At 39.0% G+C, this 24,826-nt stretch overlaps 3 protein-coding genes across 5 annotated transcripts; 2 read left to right on the top strand and 1 right to left on the bottom strand.

Annotated features, from left to right (window-relative positions):
- The first annotated feature begins 407 nt into the window (after positions 1-407).
- Positions 408-1,601, top strand: LOC111782525 (transcription factor MYB59-like). 2 transcript variants are annotated; one of them, XM_023663287.1, is made up of 3 exons: positions 414-679; positions 791-920; positions 994-1,601. In XM_023663287.1, the coding sequence occupies exons 1-3, from the start codon at positions 496-498 to the stop codon at positions 1,370-1,372; spliced, it is 693 nt and encodes a 230-aa protein (XP_023519055.1). In that variant the 5' UTR covers positions 414-495; the 3' UTR covers positions 1,373-1,601. The 2 variants fall into 2 exon arrangements, 1 of the variants encoding a protein (XP_023519055.1); XR_002813132.1 differs by having other exon boundaries at positions 408-714; positions 791-1,085.
- A 5,196-nt stretch (positions 1,602-6,797) lies between these two features.
- Positions 6,798-9,771, top strand: LOC111782523 (protein UPSTREAM OF FLC-like). Its single transcript, XM_023663286.1, has 4 exons — positions 6,798-7,064; positions 7,186-7,255; positions 7,335-8,201; positions 9,137-9,771. Exons 1-4 carry the CDS (start codon positions 6,842-6,844, stop codon positions 9,324-9,326), a joined length of 1,350 nt encoding a protein of 449 aa, XP_023519054.1. The 5' UTR covers positions 6,798-6,841; the 3' UTR covers positions 9,327-9,771.
- Positions 9,772-16,742: 6,971 nt separating this feature from the next.
- LOC111783629 (40S ribosomal protein S15a-1-like) lies at positions 16,743-18,406 on the bottom strand. 2 transcript variants are annotated; one of them, XM_023664545.1, is made up of 4 exons: positions 18,325-18,406; positions 17,826-17,977; positions 17,568-17,728; positions 16,743-17,041 (listed from the first exon to the last, which is right to left on the bottom strand). In XM_023664545.1, exons 2-4 carry the CDS (start codon positions 17,956-17,958, stop codon positions 16,943-16,945), a joined length of 393 nt encoding a protein of 130 aa, XP_023520313.1. In that variant the 5' UTR covers positions 17,959-17,977; positions 18,325-18,406; the 3' UTR covers positions 16,743-16,942. The 2 variants fall into 2 exon arrangements, with proteins under 2 accessions (XP_023520313.1, XP_023520314.1); XM_023664546.1 differs by having other exon boundaries at positions 17,826-17,973; positions 18,325-18,369.
- Positions 18,407-24,826: the final 6,420 nt, after the last annotated feature.

Below are 24,826 nucleotides of genomic sequence, written 5' to 3'. Positions count from 1 at the left end.
GCTACAACCCCACGACACATAAGCTACGTGTGTCCATCTCAAAATGTACTATAAGAGGAGGCATGATGTCATCTCTCCACCACCCTCAAACCCTACAACCTAAGACTACAACCCCATGACACATAAGCTACTCGTGTCCATCTCAAAATCTACTCTAGAATGAGGCATGATGTCATCTCTCTACCACCCACGAACCCTACAGCCTAAAGCTACAACCCCACGGAACATAAGCTACGCGTGTCTATCTCAAAATCTATAAGAGGAGGTATGATGTCATCTCTCCACCACCCTCAAACCCTACCACGTACGACTACAACCCCATGACACATCCGCTCGAATATATATATATATATATATATATATATATATATATTAAGCATAAGATAGAAAGAGATATGGAAGGCCACACTATTATTATATTGACAAGGAGAGAGAGAAAGAGAGAGAGAGAGAGAGAGATTATGGCTATACACCTTTCCACCAAGGCTTATATAAATGCCACTACTACATACCCAAATTCCCCCATCATTAACAACAAGAAAGAGAAAAAAACAAAGAATGGTATTGCAAGAGGAAAGTATGAGAAAAGGGCCATGGACCGAACAAGAGGACTTCCAACTCGTCTGCTTTGTGGGTTTATTCGGTGACCGGCGATGGGATTTCATCGCCAAAGTATCAGGTTTGAAGGTGGCGGGAGATAACAAGTACTCCTAGGTAGGCCTTATTAGGACACACCATCTTAAAAACATCACCTTTTTCCTCTCTTTTTCATCTCTTTACCTCCTTCTAGGCTTGAAAAGAACCGGCAAAAGCTGCCGTCTCCGGTGGGTTAACTACCTCCACCCTGGTCTTAAGCGTGGCAAGATTACTCCCCACGAGGAGCGTCTCATTCTCGACCTCCACTCCAAGTGGGGAAACAGGTCAATTCTTCTTCCCTCCCTACTCGACTCGTTCATCCAATCTCGGGTTTTCATCATCTCTTTCAATTTTCAGATGGTCGAGGATTGCTAGGAAGCTTCCTGGTCGAACCGATAATGAAATAAAGAATTTTTGGCGAACCCACATGAGGAAAGTGGCCAAAGCCGCCGGTCATGATCATGTAGTGGTATCGCCGTCGTCCTCGGCTCAAATCATAGAGATCGGAGAAGAACTATTAGATCATCGGGAGGAGGAGGACGGTTATTCGATGGATGATATTTGGAGAGACATTGATGATCAAAGTAATGTTATAAACCAAGTTTGTGATCAAAGTAACTTCGAGTGTGGACCGATGTCGATGCCGCCGTGGGATTACGAGGAGTACTCGCCGTGGACGGTGGTTGAGGAAGAGAACAAGGTGTTTGACTATGGAGAGGGTGTGGCTCTAAGTTGAAACTAAAGGATTTGATTCATTTAAATTTGTGAATAGAGTTTCAAGTTATGTTATAAAGCTGTGCTGTGATGGAGGATAAGGGAAAGCTGTGATTTGTGTAGCAATGGAGCTTCCTTGGCCCACTTTCTAAGCCACTGTTCTAGTTTTGTGTAATATCTTTCCACTTTTTAGCTGAAAGACAACATTTTAGACATCTAATAATAGCTATGTTGGTTGTTTTTTCTAAGAATCATTTATGTTTATGCATACTATTTGGTCTTGTCTTGTTTAGGGTATGAATCGGCTTAAGCATACGGTTAGTAGATATTGTTCCTTTTGAGTTTTTCGGGGTTACTCTCAAGGTTTTCACACTTTTATAAATCATGATTCATTCCCATTTCCAGCCGAGGTAGGATCTCACAATTCACCTCCTTCAGGTCCCAGCATCCATGCTGGCATACCACCTCATGTCCACCCCCTTTGGGGCCCGGCATCCTCATTGGCATACCGCCCTCGTATCCATCCCCCTTCGGGGCTCAGCCTCCTCACTAGCACATCACTCAGTGTCTAGCTCTGATACTATTTATAACAGCTCAAGTTCATCATTAGCAAACATTGTCCTCTTTGGGCTTTCCCTTTCTCTCAAGGTTCTTAAAATGCATTTGCGAGATAGAAGTTTTCACACCTTTATAAAGAATGTTTCGTTCTCCTCCCCAACTGAGGTGGGATCTCATAATTCATCCCTCTTCAGGACCCACGCGCCTTATAAAGAAGGAGAATGGATTGGGAGGTCCCACATCGATTGGAGAAGGAAACGAGTGTCAGCGAGAACGCCGGGCCCCGAAAAGTGTAGATTGTGAGATCCCACATCAGTTGAGGAGTTGAGGAGGAGAACAAATGATTCTTTATAAGGATATGGAAACCTCTTTGTAGTAGACGCGTTTTAAAAATCTTAAAAAGAAAACCCAAATAGAAAAATTCAAATAAAACAATATCTGCTAGCGATGAGTTTGGGCCGTCATAGGGTCAGCCTTAGAATCTCGTGTATATACAATTCAAGTTTAGCCATGACAATGGCCTTCATTTCCAAGTTGATGGTCATGGTTTGGCCCTTGACTCTTCAAAGTTAAACACGCCTCCAAACAGAGGATAATCCTAAATTGGACTTCGAATGTTCATGTATCACGGTCATGCTCATTTTGATAGGTTCGTGTTAGATTAAGCCCTTGAGTTTCGGCTTTCACTTGGAAAAATGTGCCTACTATGTTTGGCTCAACTCAATTTTCGAGTTCGTGTCCACTTTGAACCAGGGTTCATGTGACATGGTTGTATTGAGTCTTGATGGGACTTGCTTGGGTGAATTAAGCTGGGCCTATCTCAAGGGGAACCTCAGATTTGGGCCTATCTCAAGGGGAACCTCAGATTTGGGCCTATCTCAAGGGGAACCTCAGATTTGGGCCTATCTCAAGGGGAACCTCAGATTTGGGCCTATCTCAAGGGGAACCTCAGATTTGGGCCTATCTCAAGGGGAACCTCAGATTTGGGCCTATCTCAAGGGGAACCTCAGATTTGGGCCTATCTCAAGGGGAACCTCAGATTTGGGCCTATCTCAAGGGGAACCTCAGATTTGGGCCTATCTCAAGGGGAACCTCAGATTTGGGCCTATCTCAAGGGGAACCTCAGATTTGGGCCTATCTCAAGGGGAACCTCAGATTTGGGCCTATCTCAAGGGGAACCTCAGATTTGGGCCTATCTCAAGGGGAACCTCAGATTTGGGCCTATCTCAAGGGGAACCTCAGATTTGGGCCTATCTCAAGGGGAACCTCAGATTTGGGCCTATCTCAAGGGGAACCTCAGATTTGGGCCTATCTCAAGGGGAACCTCAGATTTGGGCCTATCTCAAGGGGAACCTCAGATTTGGGCCTATCTCAAGGGGAACCTCAGATTTGGGCCTATCTCAAGGGGAACCTCAGATTTGGGCCTATCTCAAGGGGAACCTCAGATTTGGGCCTATCTCAAGGTGAACTAAACTGTCCATGGGAATGGTGTTGGGCTTATAATTGGGCTCCTCAATTTTCTAGCTCAAACTTTCGTAGTTTTACTTTTGGTTTCCCCAATTAGTCTCATGCCAAGGAAGACAGTGTCTCTCACTTATATACTCATAATCTTCTCCTTAGTTAATCAACGTGGGATTCTACCAACCCTCAATAAATCAATCTTCTGTGCATCTTATTCTCAACCAGAGTGTTCATGGGTTGGGTCGAGTTGGGACAATTTTTTAGACCCAATTCAATTGTTCGAGTTATAAATTTTTTTAATTCAACCCAATCCGACCTAACCACAAATTTTTTGGTTGGGTTGGTTCGAGTCGTCCATGCAAAATTTTGTAGAAAATTTTAAGATTATTTTTATTAATTTAGCCGGGAAAAGTAGGGGGTAGAAATATATTAAAACAAAATTAAAAAAAAATAGGGACATGGTTTTTAAAATAGGGGAGCGCCTGCCGGCCCTCTGCGCCTCAAATAGTCTTACTTGGTGGCTAATTCGACGTCGTTTCACATTGCCACGTACACCTCCCACGTGTGAATTCAATCCAATTTGAAAAAGTCGGATTTATCTTGCCACGTGTGTAGTGGGGGCCCACGAATAGTACAACGTTTGTCAGATCAGAAAACCGGGTTTTAAAGGCTATGATAATGATTGATTACTATATTAGCTGTTTTAGTCAAAGTTTGGTACGGCAAATATTAAACGACCGTTTAGTCAACTCACCTTCTTCTTTTTTTCAACTATATTAGATTTTTTTTTTAAAAAAAACAATGAGACTTTTAGTTCCCTTTTCCACACACATTTCTACGATATTGTCGATTAAATAAATATTTATCATCGTCTCACGTTCAAAATTCGAAATTTTAATTTCATATTCCGCCCGTTTCAAATGACCCAACTAAAATTTTCAAATTAGGGTTCATGTTTAAACTCATACATGTCGAGTATCAAAATATTAAGATATTAGAAAGAGAAAGTAGCTTCTCGAAACTGCTTTAAAACACAAGATAAAATTGTCAATGGTACATGGACGAAAGACGAACCGAACCTTGATGGCTCCGACATTTTCCTACGTCCATTACAACATAGTCATATTACTTACTCGTTGCTTCTAAGAGGAACAACTATTCCCACTGACCTACACGAGTCATTTCAGTATGATTTGTTCTTGCTCACTCATAGTTCTAAGTAAAACACGCTTAACTTTGAAGTTTTAATGATTAAACTACTGAGAATGAACGTGTACTTTATTGGTATAGATAGTAACTTTCAATTCTTTTAAGTCTTTCTTAGTCATCTTATCCTTAAGATTATTCTCATTTGAATGTAGTTCTCACTTCATTCATGTATATCTCCGAGTGTCACAATAACATATGTGTTAGGTCATGATTTTAAGTCATGCATGCCTTCCAATAATATATGTTCAGGATAATGATAAATATGGTAACAATGTTCTACTATTAACCTTAATTTAAAAAAATAAATAAATAAATAAAACAACTAGAGATATTAGTATCCATTTAAAAGTTTTTTTTTAAAAGAATTGTTATCATGGTTAATAATAAAATTATAAAATAGAAAAAGAAAATTCACCCGAACTAGATCCCCATAAAATGCTCGGCTCAATTATTGCAAAAATAAATAGAAAATTTCGCGAGAATGAATATTGAAATTGGTGGTAGAGATAGAGACGGAAAACCTTTCTTGTCATGTTCTCGTCCTCTCTCCTAGACATCTATTATCAAATGTTACCTATCTCGTTATTTCCTATCTTCGGTGCAACTTTTCTCTCTCCAAGGAATAGGGTTGAGATGTATAAAAAGAAATTAGGATACTCGGGGGATTTCGTCACCTTCCTTTATGTCGTACTTAGCTTATTGACGTGTAACGCCCATACCATACTGAATCCTAATTCGACACCGGATGACCTTGATATTCCCTTGCAACATGACCCCGTTACTTGCTTCTCGCTTTTTAAGAGTGAAGACTATCCCCACAAACCAACGTAAGTCACTTCGACCGTTTTTCTTTGATTCTACATTTGAGTTGATGTTTATTATTATTTTTATATACATGGGGTATTCACTGATTGACAACTAAGGAAGTGTAAAAAATAATGATTTATTTAATGTGACAAATAGGAAGAGAAATTAAAAAATATTTTTGTAATCAGAATTTTAATTATTTAAAAAAAGAATTTAAAAATCGTATATCCGAATCTTGTTTTTTCCGTTAAGTTCTCCAATCTATTTCACGGGATCCATCATAAGCTTATGCTAAAACCAAAACATAACTGAACATTTAAATATTAAATTATATATATATATATATATATATTAGAGAGAGAGGGTGTGGCACGTGAGGAGGAGGTCGGTGCTTTGAAAATCAGATTTCCTTTCTAAAATTGAATTTTAAATTAGCTAAATTACTAATTTACCCTTCTCATTTCACGCACGTGTTGTATAAGTTCCGATTAAATTTTTAATTTTGTGTTGAATAAATTTATTAGACGTGTATACTAGAGTTGGAATGGACAAATCATTTGAATTATAGGATTGGTCGAGTTGGTGACCCGAGCAACTACAATAGAATCCACAATTCAACACAATTTTCTAGACTGGGTTGTCAGGTTCGTGACTCGAACAACTTGACACGACTGAATTAGTTGGATCGTGTTAGGTTGTTACGATCAATGGTATTTAAAAATATTAAGAAAGTTACTAAATTTTTATTTTTCTGTCTAATAAATTTTCTAAGAGTGGACATGAATCGAGAAATTATTTGAAGTGGATTAATCAAGTTGGTAACCCGAGCAACTAGCATAGAGTTTGCAATGGAACCCAACTTTTCGAGTTGTGGTGTCAGAATATTCTAATTCTTATTATTCTTATTTTAAAAAAACATATTATTGCTTATACATATTACATTAATAAATAAAATCTCATAAAATTCAAATATTAAACTTTTATTAGTCACGGTAGATTATTAATATTCAAGCTGGTTGGGTTGACCCAATAAAAAAAGTCAACCCATGAACGGATGAGATTTTAAAAATTTAACCCAACCTAAATTAACAAAAATAATAATAATAATAATCTAACCCAACCTAACTCAATCTTAGTTTAAATTGGTCGGGGTATTGGATCCTATGAACCCTAAAATAAAAAATAGAAAATAAATAGAAAATAAAATTTAATATTGTTTTTACATTTTGTTATAAAAATAATTTATTTAAAAATAAATAATAATGATAAATTTAATTTTTGAAAAAAGAAAAAGAAAATAGAAATTGACATTTCAAGTCCTGAAATCAAAACGGCCGTGTTTTGTTACGTAGCTGTTTGTCCGTCGGATCTCTCCCTCCTTCCCTCTTCAACTCTCTCTATAAAACTCAAAATCCTTCCCCTTCTTCTTCTTCATTCTCCTTCCCTCTCCTCAACAATGGCGGTCGCTTCCAGAGACAGGCTCACTGACCTTCAAATCCCCAGGCTATGGAAGGACAGAGACGCCACCAGCCCTGACCGCACCAAGGTCTGGACTGAACCCAAGCTCCGCTCCGATAGAAAGGTTCCCGTCGTTTACTATCTCTCCAGAAATGGCCACCTCCAACACCCTCATTTCATGGAGGTTCCTCTTTCCTCCTCCGAAGGCCTCTATCTCAGAGGTTGTTCACAATCCTCTTCTTCATTTTCATTTTCGTTTTTTTTTTGTTTTTTCGATTTCTCCTGCTTCTTTGACTTTGATTCTCACATTTCACTTTCTTTTCGAATGTTTCTGTTCTTCAGATGTTATCAATCGTCTGAATCTTCTTCGTGGAAATGGAATGGCCACTGCGTACTCGTGGTCGTCTAAGAGGTGAATTTAATGGCGGTTTTCGTTTTTTTCGTTTCGATTTTGTTCATATTCTGATTTCTAGGGTTTTAATTGGTTTTAGGAGCTACAAGAATGGGTTCGTATGGCACGATTTGTCGGAGAATGATTTCATTTATCCATTGCATGGTAAAGAGTATGTTCTCAAAGGATCGGAGATTCTTCATTCCTCTTTAGAGAGCCGAGTTCAAGGCTCGGAATCTTCGAGGTCGTTGAGGCCACCGGAGATTCATAAACTCGACGGCGAGGAGTCCGATTCCCCGATCCTCTCTCGCCGACGGAACCAGTCATGGAGTTCCGTCGACTTCCATGAGTACAAAGTCTATAAGACCGATTCGAGCTTTGACTCGTCGGCTAAAGCCGCCGCTGCCGATGCTTCGACTCAGACTGACGAGAAGCATCGGCGGAGGAGACGAGCGGTGAGGGAGGAAGAGAAGGAGGAAGAGAAAGAAACAGAGGAGGTTCATGGTGAATCAAACCCTACGCCGAGTACAGAGCTCAATACGGAAGAAATTTCTCCTCCGCTCTCGGATTCAAGCCCCGAAACTCTAGAATCTCTGATGAAAGCCGACGGACGTTTGATCATTTCCGAAGCCGCCAACGCTAATCGGACGGCGGAGAGTTTTCCGAGCGGGAGGATGAGGGCATCGGCGGTTCTAATGCAATTAATTTCATGTGGATCGATGTCGTTCAAGGACTGTGCAGCACCATCAATTGGGGATCAAGAATTTGCCCTCGTTGGTCACTGTAAATCCAGAGTACCTCGCATAGGCAGGAAAGAACCAGCAGCAGAGACATCGACGGAAATTATGGGTTTCTCCGGCGTACGGTTGGAAGACAAGGAATACTTCAGTGGAAGCCTAATCGAAACCCAGAAAGTAAAGAACGCTCCAGCGGCTCTGAAGAGGTCATCTTCTTACAATGCAGATAGGTAAGGTTTCTTGTTTCTTGTTTCTTGTTTCTGTGATTGATTGATTACTTTTCAAGTCTGAAATATTTTTGATTCTCTGCCTGAGGCTTCTGGGCCACCATTGGATTTGCCTGTAAGATTCGTACGGGACTGGGAAAAAGAAAAGATAAAAAGTAGACTAAAATCAACATTCATTTTGTTTGTAGCACTGCTATAGTTGATTCAGAAATGTACTGTTTTGATCCCATTTGAACTGTTTGTTTCCTCATCTAGCAAAACAAGGACTGTAGACTGCCCACCATCTAACTTCGTTCAGTCCATTTCATTTCATTCAATTTTCTGTCCCACAGTTCACAGATGATCTTATAATTTGATTGAATGCTCTGTTTCTGTTTGGTTTTGGGTCTTAAGTAGGAAGATGAATCCACCCAACTAGGGGAGTCTGCCTTCCATCTGTTTGTTTCTATATTCCAAAGAGAAGAGACTTTGATTGAAGAATACCATACCCAACTCCCAATCTAACATCACCATACGAGCTTTCATCCATTCTTCGATATTGTTTGCTAAGCCCATTACGTATAACATCACCATACGAGGTTTCATCAATTCTTCGAAGACACTTTGCTAGGGAGAGGTTTTCACACATTTGTAAATGCTTCTTTTCCCTATCCAATCGATGTGAGATCTCACAATCCACCCCCTTGAGGGTCCAGTGTTCTTACCGGCACACCGCCTAGTGTGTAACAGCTCTGATACCATTTGTAACAGCTCAAGCTTACCTCTAGTAGATATTGTCCGTGTTAGCCCATTGTGTATAACCGTCAGCCTCACAGTTTTAAAATGCATCTGCTAGTGGGAGTGGGTGGGATCTCACACTTTTTGCTTTGAAGGATTGGGGAATGGTGAAGAAAGTCAAAACTCAAAATCGGTGAATAAATCATGTGTTTGAATTGCAGGGCATCACAGCTGCAAATGTCGGAGAAGGAGATCGACGCAGCAGCACGTGCAAAATGCATACCGAGAAAGCACAGGTCATCCGGCCAGGCAACAAAGAAGGAGACTAACAACATAACCGACGGCCCTTCCATCACCACCAGCAATACACAACATGGAAGCAAAAGACTCACACAGAACAACAATGAATAAGACAGACCCAATACACACAATCCTTCTGAAAATCTCATCAAACAAGGAGAAGAAGAACAAGCATCCGGCCCGCCCGCCCGCCCGCACCGGGCACCGTCCAAAGCAGACAAGAAAAAAGGTGCATTGTAAACTGAGAAATTTAATTTAGTTTTTTGCGTAGAGAGAGTCAACTTAGTGTTAGTGGGGGTTGAATTTTTTGCATGAATGTTGATGAAATAGAGGCATTAAGGCTCCCAATGTGACAACTTTTGTTTGACCAAGGCTACAATTGAGCATTGGAATTGGGAAAGGATAGGTGGTGATAGGTGGTCACGGGTAACGAGTAGGGTAGGGGCGTCGGCAGTGGAAGGGCCGACAGTTGCCATATTGGAGAAGAGAAGACGTGACTTGTAAAATGGACATTTGTAATGTACTTGCTATTATAAATTATTGAGCATTGCTAATTGTTGTGGCTGTTTTCACAAGTGGTGCGAGTTTTTGCACCAAAATACAACAGCCGTGGAGAATAGGGACTTGCTCACTTGTCGAGGCTCGCTCGGTCGCTCTCGACCGTTGATCGAAACTTTATGCCCACATTCACTGCCTTATTAGGAATTTTTCTTCGAGATGGAGAATAACTAGATAAGAACAAAATAGCAATATTGATAAGAATGTTGAGGTTTCAACCTTATAGAAATGTCGATGATTTTTAGATAGGATGGAAATGTCAATTTTGAACCTGTGAAATCCCACATCGGTAGGAGAAACGAACTAAGCATTTCTAAACATTCCTTGCAAGTGTGGATGTATGGATAAAAAAAAAAAAAAAAAAAAAAAAAAAAAAAAAAAAAAAAAAANGGTCACTAGAAAAGACCAATTTTTTTTGGAGATCTGCTGAACTTTTCGCATTTTTAACCTACGTGCAAAGCCACGTCGTTAACACTTCTCAACACCTCCAACGAGGTCACAAAAGAGAAAAATACCCCTGAAACCCTCCCTAGGACTGAATCTCCGACGAGATCGAAAGGTCCACGTTTGAAACAAACGATGAGCAAGCTCGTAGAGGAAGGGGAGCTCATGAGTTGCATGTGTTTGCATTTCATGACCATTTGTTATGTGAAGAGTGAGCTCATGAATTGCGTGTGTTTGCATTTCATGACCATTGTTCCGTGAAGAGGAGGGCGAGCTCAATGAGTTCATTATGATTTCGGAATGTGTAATAACAGCGTTGGCAAGTATGGGTTTAAGAAAAACGATAACGTCGGAAAAAATTCATGTTTTGTATGTGGATAAGGTATTACAATGCCGTAAAGGAGAGGAGGAAATAAATCGAGATGTTGGGCAACCTGATCTGGAAAGAAAAGGGATACTTTCCCATTTTTTATGATGAGTATCGATGCGTACGCTATGATGATCGCATGACAGTAAGGGGTATGCTGACCTCCAGACGTCACTACGAAAAGCTAACTCGACTATGATGGGTCCAGGGAGGTGCGAACTGCTTGGGGGTCCACACTCGCACGTGTGGGTCATGTGAAGGAAAGTACTACACATCCAATTTTTGTTCGGATTGGAGGCTACTCCTATGATAGTTCTTAAATGATAGGTCCTTTAGATCATGAGTTGCACATGTTTGCATTTTCTGACCCTAATAGGGTCACTTATTAAATATTTCTTAAAATACTTAAGTTGTGTGCTACTTTTTTTTTTCAGGTAAAGACAAGACATTCCTGTACCGCTAACAACATCCTAATTCGAGACCATGGTACATGCATAGAGTAGCTGTACTTGTTTTCTTAAACTTAGATTAGAATATGGTCTTTTAATTTTTAACGTTATTTATTTTATTTAACTTTTCATGTGTCATTTAAAAGATGTTTTCGAACACGTAAGTCCATGACAGTGTTTTAGGAGGAAGGTTATGTTTCATGATGAAGTTTTTAAATGTTTAATTCCGCATATGAGTATAAATGATGACGGTAGACTCTAAGTGAAAATTTAGGGTCGTTACAGTGGAAACCTCTCGAAATCCTTCAAGGGAAAACCCAACTAAGGCAATATATGCGAGTGATGGGGTTGGATTGTTACAGAACCGATGGTCAAATAAAAATATCGAAAGAAATTTAAAACGTGCTCGAGATAAAGAACACGCTTAATTGCTCTTATTGTATCAAATTTTCTACCTAAACTTTTCAATTGATTAATTCACTTGTAATCTTTTAATGCCTTAAATTTCTCCATCTTCCTTTTTGAAAAAGGGAATTTAAAAACAATTAATTAATAAAAGGAATCCAAAGAAAATAGTGAAAATTACTTAACTAACCAGACCATCACAAATCAAACCGTAAACCCTAAACCCTAAAATAAGACAGAAATTGACGTTAGGAAATGCAACCACGTACAATCGTGTTTGAGACCTATCACTAAACATCATTTCATGGTCTTGTCTCAATTTTCAGTCCGGGCAGTATTGAATGCGTAATACTTCTCTAAACACGATCCATGCAAATGAATCTCTATATGAGCTCGTATACATACTCCTAGACTTAGCTTTCAGCTAGCATACACTCACATTGTTGGTATACCACGGAGGGAAGGGAGGGAACATGCATAATATCATGGTGTACATCTATCATATCGTAACATCATAACGAACATAAATGTCGTAAGGTACATGTCTGGACCGATCATAACGGAAAAGTATCCCCAATGCACGTAAACACACAATATGCATGAGGTCCCTATAGTTTAAATTCATGACATATATTTGTGATGCAATATATATCTTCGTTCTTTTCATACATTACATAATCATTTCATATCATTACATAAGATAAAAATACTCTAAGGTACCTTACTTTCACAATAGGTTATATTCATCAATAACATAATGAGTAAACATGACAATACACGACATGATATTTATCATCATAAGAGCACATCATAACATATTAAGCAAACATAATAATTAACAACGCGTACAACGGCTACCGGACATTGCGCCACTCATGTTTCAAACAACTAATCCAACTCGAGCAGTACTGAAATCACTTACAAGTATGAAAAGTATCGTATTGTATTCTTTACCAGAATATTAGAGTTTGAATCTCCACCCCACTTTAAGGATGTTCCGGGATTAATTTAACACAAGTTGAAACTTTTTTAAACCTAACCCCATTGTTCGGGTTGTAAATTTTTTCAATCAAAATATTTTTTATTTTTTAAATTGTTTGGTTTAGGTTGTTCGAGTTGTTTACCATTTTATTAGTAAAGTAAAACACTAGTTCCTAAAATATATATTTATTTATTTTCAAACATTTAATTAAGATTTACGGCTTAATTTCAACTTATACCTTAAAAATTTCCAATTATTTTAAGAGCTGTCAAAAATAAATAACCAAAAAACTAATTATGACGGTAAATAAAAAAAATTATTTTCCGCAAACAAAAATGTATTAAATTAACAATAAATTTGAGTTGGCTCAGTTTAACCCAATCTAGTTTGAGAACACATGAACCAACCCTATCTATGAAATTTTCATTTATTTGAACTCAATCGAACCCAAATCAGTTCATAACTCAACCTAAACCGTACAAATTAGGTTGGACCGCTTGAATTTCTCAGTTGTTTTAGTTGTATGACTATTATTTCTTATGTTCTTGTATACATAGGATTAAAGTAGGGGTGTACATGGTCCGGGTTGGGTTGGGATGGGTTGAGGGATTTTTTTGACCCAACCCAAAAGTTCGGGTTGGTTGAATTAGTAACCCAACCCAACTCGAAAATTTTCACAACCCAACTCAAGCCAACCTCTATTTTCAGGTTGGGTTTGAGTTGGGTTGTCCGATTGTTAAAAAAAATTATTTTTACAAAAAATTATTTATCTATAATTTATAATTATTCGAATATAGATAAAAGATAATTAAAAGTTCAGAAATCAGTCTATAATTATTCACACAAAAAGGAGCGAAAATAGTAACATACTAAAATATCGACATTGGTTGAGAATGGGTTAAAGCACGAAAAATATAAAGACAAATCATAAAATTAAAAAAAAAAAAACAATAAAAATGATTATATATAACAAAAATAAAAAAATATTTTATATATTGTTATTTGGCTCGGATCAACTCGAGGGTTTTATCCCATGAACTCGAAACCGAACCGAGTCAATTCGGGTTCAGAAAAATGAACCCAACCCAACCCAACCCTTGTAGTTCGGGTTGAGTTGGTTCAAGTTGTCGGGTTGAATGTACACCCCTAGATTAAACTGTCAACTTAAGTATAGCTCAATAACTCAGGATATATACTCTCAACCAAATGTCAACTCGACACCCTCGATGCTTGTTATAAACCCAAAATAATTCTAAATAATTATGCATTAATTTATGAAAAATTATTTAATGGCTAATTAATTTTAAAATTGGGGTTTATTGAATTATTTAATGTTAAGGTTTACAACTTTAGGCACATAAATGCATGTGATTAATAATTAAATAAACAAAAAAGTTAGTATAAAGTGGAAAGAAAATGGACCAACTAGTTATTGCTTGAAGCATATGCTTAGAAGATCCTCTTCTCCCACAACATCATAAACCAACCCCCCACCACCTCCCATTAGAAGATCCTCTTTCCTCTTGGGACCTTTCAAAATCCATCCATGGCTTCCCCCTCGACCCCTTTTCCTCGGTGCGAGCTCGAGTTCTCGGTGGCTTCTCGGACGTTCTTCTTTGGGGAGATCAGTAGCTACGATGTGAAGAAACGAGAACGTGGGTTCTGATCGTTACACAACGATGGTGCAGCCACGTGCATCATTTTGGGCAACGACTACTCGACTACTCTTTGGCATATTAGAAAACTGTATGAGTCAGACGACAAAATAACGAAGTCAACGTGTACAAGAAAAGCTACTTTTGTCCGAGATTTGGTATTTTGTTTTCCTTCTTCCTAGATGACTTTCCGCATTTTGTTATTTATCTTATTAACTATTTTATATGTTCACGATTCTTCGTTGAGTTGAATCTCTATCGTTTTGATGGAATTGTTTGATTACTATATCGAGAGATTCTGGAATTGTGTTTATAATATTTCTTTGTAGCTTTTTCTAATTTGAAACGCCTATGAAAGAGGCTTTTTATTGTGGAATAATGATACATCTAGGAAGCTTCGTTATAATAATCTTAGACTTTTATCTATGCTTACTCATCTACCTTTTTGGTTATTTTCTATTGAACGTAACCTAGTTTATGATCTGACTTTGTAGGGTTATTGTAAAAGTATGAAACCATTCTTGTTCGTTTGGTTTAAGGTATTATACGTTTGTAATTCATATCGTTTATACTATAAGTTTAACTGTTGTAATATGGGGATCGAACCATCTATTTAGGATGAGTTATGCTCGAATTGATTTTTTGGTAGAGGTTATGTCATTTTTTTTCAAGAAGGATGATTTTGTACGAGGAATTCGACATTAAAATTTTTGGGAAATATCAAATATCCACAAATGCATTTTCCTCTCACATCGATTTCCACTCTTCTAGTCAAAGTTCTCTAAGTGTACGTAGATTCATCCTTACGTAGAGACGAAAACATTAGGGAAGCCATTAGTGATAAGTCCTTCCCAGTTTTTCCCCTCTTCGTCAATGTTCGCTATTATTTTTCCCAATTGTATTAAAGAGGGTACCAACTCTTTCTATGATTAGGAAACCTCTTACACGAAGTCATCATTAAAAGTAGTCGAGTAGCGTGATTAAAAAGTGGCCATAATCACAAAGGAGAAAGAAAATAAATTGGAGAAGAAACTAGGTCAGAAATCATTCTCGAATATAGGCCTCAAGCTCGAAAACTTAACCAAACTTAACCAAACTCTAAACCTCAGCCTCGATGGCCCCACCATCCAAATCGCAAGCTCAAAACTAAACCACATTAGGCTCAGACTACCCATGCAATAAACTCATGAGAACACAACCATAGGTCACTCTCTCAAGCTGCAGCTAGTGTAACACGCCGACTCCCTTCTTCTCCAACTTGACTTAAACGACTTTGTATTGACATTTTGGACCCCGTTCTATCATTTTAGACAATTCTTAAGCTAATAAGGTAAATGAGCTTATTATTGAAATGTCCTCGAAATAGGTTGGATGATGTATAGTGTATGATAACACATACTATGTGGCTTCCCTACGTGTTATTTCTTGTAGTATTTTATATTTATGAACTTTCTATAGTGCTGATGTTATAAGATCTCACTCTAGTCGGAGAGGGAACGAAACATTTCTTATAAAGACGTAGAAACCTCTCCCTAGTAGATGTATTGCAAAACCATGAAGTTAATGACAATACGTAACAGGGGACAATATCTACTAACAATGGACTTGGGCTATTACAAATAGCATTGAGCCAGATTCCAGTTGGTGTGCCAGCTAGGACACTAGACCCCTAAGCGGAGTAGATCGTGCGATCCCACAACTTGATGTTGATTTATGTTTGCTATGATATCATATGATATCATGTTCACATTATGCCCTATAAGACACTTGATGAGTCATAGATATCATATGATATCATATTCACATTATGCCCTATAAGACACATGATGAGTCATATATGATAAAAATGAAAGATATACCATGCACATATATGTACATCTCATAAGGAGATTATGTCATGAAAAGTAAATCCAGTTAGATGCATTTCACCCGGGGTTACTTATTAAGCATTTTCAAACTAATGCAATTTAACGAATACTAAATATTTTTAAATACTCAAACCCATGTTTAACATTTTTCGAAGGACAAAGGCCCCATCACGAATGACATCATCAGCTGAGAAGAAGATGATGGAATCAAATCATAACTAGATTTCTGAAGTTAAGTTATAACAGCCTTTTAAGTTCATCATCATAGACTTGTTAAATTGTATCAATATCAAACCTAAACATGCAATTTCATCAAATTCAACCCCAAACTTAAATAAGTAATACAGTTTCTACTCTCCATTCAAATTTCACTAATTTTAGCTAATAAAAACAATACAAATCTTCATTTATTAGTTTCAATAGAATAAAGTTGCACAAAAATAAGTTCGAACTGAATTACAAATTATTCTTTGAATAACTTTTTCAAAATTCATAAATTTTATTAAAGAAAAAAAAAAAGAAAAGGGAATTTGTCGATGGCAGCCATGGGAGGGTGTTGAAGGTTGAAGGATGAGAAGGGTGAGAAAGAAGAAAAAAGAAACAATAGAAAGAAAATCAAAATCAAACTTGAAAAGAAACCTAAATGCACCCAAACCTCAAAATCAGAGGAAAAAGTGTAATTTCTCGTTTTATAAGGAAATTTGGTCTCAAAGAGATCTATTATTGAACTTCAAATTCAAGTGAGAGATATCAAAATTGAAGTAGTAGTGCGTATACCATATAGAAAGAAACTCAGAAGGAATAAAAAAGCACTAGTTCTCTTCCAATATAACTAAAAACCAAAATGTCTTCACCAAAACAATAAATATTCTATTGGAATTAACTTAAGAGACGACCAAAATCTAATCATTACAGAATAACATCATTCTTTACCGACAAAATGTAGAGTAGTATTTGAAAGCTATGTCAAAACTCCACAATGGATACTCAAAACCATGTTCAGTAGAAGAAACCAAGAACTTTACCTCCAACATTCTTCCTTCTAGCTTCTTCATGATCCATAATTCCCGCAGATGTTGTCAGCACGATGAATCCAAACTGCAGATTTCAATTTCATCAAACAGATCATTAACAAGTTTTCGAAGGCCACGTTACTCAACAAATCTCTATACAGTCAATACCCACATGTGAAAATAGAAGATATATTAAAAAGCTCTACGACTCTATTCATGTATTCAACACAAGTAGCTGATTTAGCATCTAAGAAAATGAAGGTCCCATGTTCGGACGGTTAATGTCTGTTCTACATGACTCTGGAACGTAATAGCTAAGGAGCCGGTTTCAGGGTCCCTTGACTTTGTCCGTATCGACAAAGAATTCAAAATGCCTCGACTTCTATGGAACAAGTACGGGTTCACTAAAAATGATTCAAAGCACTGATTTTGACCCTATTTAAGAAACCCAACGAGAATTGATTTCCAACCCTAGCAGGAAAGGGAGGGAAACAGAGACTCAATTTCGGTCATTGGCATCAACCAAATTACTGAACTTTCAATACGGGTAAATTTCGAATGACGAACTTCAAGATCACATTTAACAAAAGTAACAGGGATCGAACACTAACCTGTCTGGATGGGAGCAGCCTAGCAGTCCAGCCTTCAATTTCCTTAACACCCACATCGAAACGAGGACTAATAACCCCACATTTGTTCAGCCTGCCGTTCAGTTCAACAACAATTTTCCCAGATCTATGATCATCAACATACTCAAATTCCCCAATGTATCCTAAATATTAAAGCAAAAAAGATAAAATTAGATAACCTCCGGAGAAATTGTTTAAAATGAAGTCAAACCATAGAGGAGGTGAAGAAAACAAACGAACCATGCTTCTGCATCACCATCAGAAACTTTATGATCACTTTGGAGGACGGCCTGATCATGACCTGTCGTTTCCCCCTCTTCTCTGCATTGTACATGCTCTTAAGAGCATCGTTCAAAACACTAATTCTGACCATCCTTCAAAATTAAAGCTTCCTGGAGTTTCCGGCGAGAGAAAAAGATAGACAAAACCAGACGAAATCAACAACTATGATAAAGAAATTCATACAATTTACCACAAAAGCTCGAAAAACTCCAATCCACTAACAGTCGGTTGCTATAAAATATACTAAAATTCCAGTAAGAACTCACTCCCACTCCACTAAAACCTAAACACCATTTCATTTGAAATCATTCAACAATTAAATGGAATCCCCATCGACGAACTAGTCATTGCGAAGATCATTCAACAGCTGAATCAATCCAAAAAAAGAAAAGAACAGAAACATATTCATACAGTACTGGTTGATCTGAAACGAGACGAAGAGAAGGAGGAGATGTACCTGAATCGCAGAAGGAGGCGTCCGTCAGCTTCAACTATGAGAAGAAAGAAAGGGCGCTAGGGTTTGAGGCTAAAGAAGTTTATAAATCCTGGAGACGAAAACCCTCGCTCTCTCAGTTGGGCCTAAACGAGCCCTGCGTACAAATTGGGCCTTATTCTTGGGCTGGGCTTTTCTCCAATAAGATGCATTTGTAATTATTCTATTTCAAAAATAAATAAAAAATTTAATCACATTTTTTAACTTTTATAAAAATTTAAAAAATACTTTATAAAATTATAGGTCTGGAGATTTTTTAAAAAAAAATTTGGACTGTATTCTCATTCAATTTTGAAATTTTTATTCATTTAATATAAAAAACAGTTAATTTTCGAGCAGGTTGGATTTGTCGAATTAGGGTTGGAGATTTTTTTTTTTTGGTTTATTGGTCGTAGGTTGAGGGTTTGATTTGGTCGATGAAGATTTAGGGTTAGCTTAAAACAATGCATTAAAGAGGTATTTGTGGATCGCACTTGTCTTAGTGGGTGACTTGTCGCAGCAAATTACGATATATCACACTACTTCCGTTGTGATGTCCCACATTGGTTGGAGAGGAGAACAAACCATCATTTATAAGGGTGTGGAAATCTTCCCCTAGTAGGCACGTTTTAAAGCCTTGAGGGGAAGCCCGAAAGGGAAAGCCCAAAGAGGACAATTATCTACTAGTGGTGGATCTGGGCCGTTACAAATGGTATCAGAGCCAGACATCAGACGATGTGCCAGCCTTCTCGCTGTTTTCCGAAGGGGGGTAGACATGAGGTAGTGTGTCAGTAAGGACGTTGGGCCCGAAAGGGGAGTGGATTTGGGGGCGGTCCCACGTCGATTGGAGGAAGGAAAGAGTGTCAGTGAGGACGCTGCGGGCAGCGGATTGTGATGTCCCACATTGGTTGGTGAGGATAACAAACCACCATTTATAAGGGTGTGGAAACCTTCCCCTTAGACCACATTGGTTGGTGAGGATAACAAACCACCATTTATAAGGGTGTGGAAACCTTCCCCTTAGACGCGTTTTATAGCCTTGAGGGAAAGCCTGAAAGGGAAAGTTCAAAGAGGATATTATCTGCTAGCGGTGGATCTGGGCCGTTACATCTGTTGAGTTCAACACCTTTGGTAATTTACAAAAGGTAGTTGAACGTTGTGTGCACCTTTCTTGAAGTCATTTTCTTTCGTCGACCACAACATCAATCTCTACCTTGATCGTTATCGTCCTGATGAAATTCATCACTTGACCCCGTGGGAGACTTGTTACAACAAATCACGATATACACGCCCACACTACTTCTGTTGACTCCGTGGGAGACTTGTTACAACAAATCACGATATACACCTCTACCTTGATCGTTATCGTCCTGATGAAATTCATCACTTGACCCCGTGGGAGACTTGTTACAACAAATCACGATATACACGCCCACACTACTTCTGTTGACTCCGTGGGAGACTTGTTACAACAAATCACGATATACACGCCCACACTACTTCAGTTGAGTTTAGCACATTTGGTAATTTATAGAAGGTAGTTGAATGTTGCGCGCACCTTCCAGAAGTCGTTTTCTCTTGTCGGCCACAACATCAATCTCTATGTTGATCACAAATCGGGTTCAACATCACTAGTCTGTTCGAGTTGTTGTTGTACCACGATTCCTGTCGTTGTAACGAAATTCATCACTTGACACCATGGGTGACTTGTCGCAGCAAATCACGACGTACGAGCACATACTACTTCCATTGAATTTAGCACCTTTGGTTATTTAACGAAGCTAGTTGAATGTTGTACGCACCTTCCCAAAAGTCGTTTTGTCTCGTTGACCACAACATTAATGTAACACTAAAAAAAAGTTGGTCAAAGTTAGAGGGGCAAAAGGGGTATTCTACCCCTCAGCCCATTATAGGAGTATAGAGGATTTTCCATAGAGCACCCGCAAAAAGAAAAGTATGAGGAAGAAAGTGGAGAGAAAAGAAACTTGAGAGGGGAAAGCAAACTGTCGAACTTTTCGTCGGAGAACCATCATCGAAGTTCATTCTCGACCAAGACTTACACGTTGAAGTTTCTTCTTGAAGAAAAGGAGGACTCGTGTTGTTGAGATTCCATTTTACATCAAGATCCGAGAGAAATTCGCAAGGTAAGATCTCGAACGTTCCTCTTCAGATATGAGATTTTTGTTTAGGAATGGAGTGCTAAAGTTTGCTACCTTCATCTAGGGAAGATCCGCTGCTGATTTTGTGAGGAAAGTCGAACGAAACGTTAAGATTTGAGAATCTTTCCAAGAATGGTAAAGATGTTAACAGACCTCCTTCTGACGCTCATAACTCGTTGTATAATTAAGTAAAAAAAAAAATATATATATATATATATAATGGTACGTAGGTTGTAGTATGATCTAAAACTTTGTTGAAGAAGTCATTTTGATTTGGATTAAAAATCGAGAGATAGAAAAATGAGAAGAACGTCGAAAAATTAATCGGAAACCTCATTTTTCTGCTAGGAGGAGAGAGAAGGTAACGACGCGCCACATGTCAACCGGCAAGAGGTTCACGTGCGCTGATAGCCACCAGACACGCATCGAACGTCGTCTGGAGCGACGCGGTTCCAGTCTTCCAGCGACACTCGTCCCGCGTTACTCAGCCGATTGGGCACCCGCGCGATGAGACGAACCGTAACGACCTGCGGTCCACCCGAATCGAACCGACGACCTGCGACTGCAGCAAAAGCGTGCGTGCGTGGCACTCGCGTGTGGAACCTGCGAGTGAGCTTGTTCCTGCGCATGGTTAGTGGGTGGAAGCGCGTGTAAGCCCGTTTCGTCCCATTCGACTCCTATTTTCCCTATTTTCCTCCCGAATCCAATCCTAACTCTATTTTATATGAAATAGGATCTAATTGGGGAAAAATTAGTACTTTTGGACATGCTATTTGTGTTGAAATGCTAATGTAAGGGCACACGTCAACCAAGTAAGTCATCACACAGAACTTTGGGAAGAAATACTTCTAGGAGTCGCTTGGTTGTGCATGCATGCTAGTTTAATTACCTTAGGTGGTAGCTTTCCATGTTTGAATGTGGGTAATTTGTTTGTTAAGAATATGGATGTATTATGTGAAGTATTTTGAAAATTATCTGAGTGTTGCAATTATGTTTTAAGCTTCCTCTTTATATGTATATGTTTGATTCATGGTGAAAGAAGGAAGGGAACTTGTGAAATCTGCGCTCCAGGAGCTTGATGGTTATATCGCCCCGTTGAGCATGTATGTTTATAGTTGTATGATGATGCTAGTTATAATGGGTACACTCTATTAGCTTTCATCATTCAGTTTAACGATAAAACTAGGGATTTGTGGTTAGAGTGACAAGTTCCTAAGGGAAGACCTAACCCTCCCCTAGGAGCATAAGAAATTACCACGGTAAACGAACTATCCCTAGAGTACCCTTAGGTTACTTGTGTGCAATTGGTGTTATAGCTTCATGGGAGACCAGGGGGTTCCTGATTAGGACTCGTCTGCTCTAAAGTCATTTTAGTATGGGAAATGGGAGACCCACGTTGTAACGGACCATTTAGCTGGATGGGAATGGGGGAGGTAGCCCTCCCCGAATAAAGGGGGATTACCATGGGACTAGGGGGTTGCAGCCCACTTCCTATGTAAGACACCAGGTAGTCTCATAGCCATGTCGAGGTAGTTACTCGCAGGGCACCAGTCAAACACAGGTTGGCATAAAGGAACTCTTATGGTTTAATGAAAGAATGAACCAAAGAAGCCCCAAGGAGCTAAGACCGGAACTAGGCGATCCGGAGCGAAAGAAAAGACAGTGGAAGTTTACTAAGATTAGGATGCAAAAAGAGCCTCCAAGTAGGTGGCTTACTAAGTATAATTTTTATACTTATCCTTTTTATATCTTTTTTTATTTTTTTTCATGAGGCGTTGGGTCAAGAAAGGGCGTGTTGAGGGATGTGGATTGTCACAAAGGAAGCGTGTCCCGGGGCGTCAGTCTGGTCTTATCTTTTAGTACACTTTTTCCTTCATGTTTTCTTCCTTTGTTAAAAATAGTCACCTATGTTCTTTTTGTAATGAAACGTTCTTCCTATGAAATAAATGATTGATTTTTTTTAAATGATGTTTTTCTTTGAATTTCTTGCATACACACTACACGTCATAGTTATTGTAAGTCACGACTTGGTGTTAAATATTGGGTCATGACAAATTTGGTATCAGAGCATCAAGACATAGGTCCTGTAGACACTTAGGACACTGATGTTCCATCACCTGAGGTAGAACAACCTGAACCTGAACCTCGAGAGAAGGTTGATGAAATGCCTCAATGGTTCGAGAGTCCTATACCACAAGCACCAAGATCAAGAATGAGTCGAAGGAGAGCGACGACCCAAGACTTACCTGACGCATACTCTACCGCCCCTTTTCCCGAGTCGATCCCACCTGTGCCCACTAATAATATAGAGGTTCCACCTAGCTAGCCAACAACTAATCTCACTACGGATGTACTACAGGCATTTATGTTAACCTCTATGAAAAATCAGACTTAGATGACTCAAATGATGCAGACACTGGTGGCTAACCAGGTGACAATGCAACAGGCAATACAACAGACAACAATGCAACAGGAAACAATGCAACAGACAACATTGCAAGGGATCAGAAACTCAGGAACTATGACTGTGGAGTTTTGTTATCTAAAAGACTTTCAGAGGCATAACTCGCCTTCCTTTAACGGTGGTCAAATAGATCCCATCGTAGCAGAAACCTGGCTAGGGGCTATGGAAACAACCTTCTTTTTCATGAACTGTCCGTTGGAATATTAGGTTCATTGCGGAACTTATATGTTGAAGGGAGAGACTCATTTCTGGTGGAAGGGTGCTCAAAAAATTATTGCACCGCATGGAGAGTCTATCATTTGGTGTCAGTTTAAAGAAGCTTACCTCCGCAAATACTATCCGATCACTGCCAGAATGAAATTGCAGACAGCGTTTCTTGAACTCAAGTAGGGTGACAAATTCGTTGAGGATTATGATTTGGAATTCAATAGATTGGCAAGATTCTCTCCTATATTTGTCAGCACTGAAAAGCTTAAGGCTAAACGTTTTATCGCTGGTCTAAGGGAGGACATTAGAAGTTATGTGGCATCTCAGGCATCCACAGATTATACATAAGCCCCCAAAATTGCGACCCTCATTGATATGCCTCGTATTGACAAATTATAGTTAGGGTCAGCCCAAAAATCCCACATCGCAGTTCAGGGGAAACAGATAAACCGAAACCTTCCCAGAACTGGCAGACCACCCCGAGGAGGCATTACTAATCAAGGGAGAGCCCCAATACAGAACAAGGACCCATGTTCTAAGTGTCAGTGCCCTCACCTGGGGGAATGTCGACAAGTAACTGATGTATGCTACAGTTGTGGCCAAACAGGACACTTTGTAGCAAACTGTCCTCATAGGAGAGATCATAATACTAACCGATCCTGCAATAAAGAATCAAAGGGGTCGGGGGTGCCCAACAACAACAGGGACGAGCTATAGCCCATGCAACCACAGGCAGGCAAGCTGACGCGTTTGACGCAGTTGTTACAGGTACACTACCCATCTTTGGTCATTTGGCTTTTGTATTATTTGATTCGGGTTCTACACAGTCGTTTGTGTCTGAGAAATTCGTTGAGTTAGCGCACCTAGAAAAAGAACCCATAGAGATCATCCTATCGGTGTCCACCCTTGCTCACGAGCTATTAATGGCTTCTCATAGAGTTAAGGGAGGTAGTGTGACAGTGTCGGGACGTGTCATAGAAGCTGCATTAATAGTGTTAAGTTTGTAGGACTTTGATGTCATTTTGGGTATGGATTGGCTAGGCGAGAATTGCGCTCTAATAGATTGTGAAATTTGAATAGTTACTCTCAGACTCCCTTCAGGGGATAGTTTTACACTAAAGGCTAGGAAGATGATCTGTAGTGGTGCAAGCGCATTTTTAGCCAGTGTGACTCTAGACAGCAGTAATGAACAGACAGTCTCGTCAGTACACATTGTTGGGGAATTCATTGATGTTTTACTAGAGGATTTTTCAAGTTTGCCCCTAGTTAGAGAAATTGACTTCGGGATCGACCTAGAACCAGAAAATGTGCCGATCTCCAAGGCACCCTACAGAATGGCACCTACAGAACTCAGAGAATTGAAGAAACAGTTACCGGAGCTGTTGGATAAGAGTTTCATACGATCCAGTGTATCGCCCTGGGGAGCCCCTATTCTACTTGTCAAGAAGAAGAATGGATCCTTGTGTCTATGTATATATAGACTATAGAGAGCTGAACAAGGTCGCCATAAAGAATAAGTATCCCCTCTCGAGAATAGACGACTTGTTTGATCAATTACAGGGAGCAACGATTTTCTCCAAAATTGACTTGAGGTTAGGGTATCATCAATTGAGAATAAGGAAAGAAGATATACCCAAAACGACCTTGAGAAGTCGCT

This window comes from Cucurbita pepo, chromosome LG20, assembly GCF_002806865.2.
Source record: "Cucurbita pepo subsp. pepo cultivar mu-cu-16 chromosome LG20, ASM280686v2, whole genome shotgun sequence".
In the NCBI taxonomy this organism is placed as follows: domain Eukaryota; kingdom Viridiplantae; phylum Streptophyta; class Magnoliopsida; order Cucurbitales; family Cucurbitaceae; genus Cucurbita; species Cucurbita pepo.
Note: the sequence above shows the minus strand (reverse complement) of the source record. Positions and strands in the feature narration are given on the sequence as shown.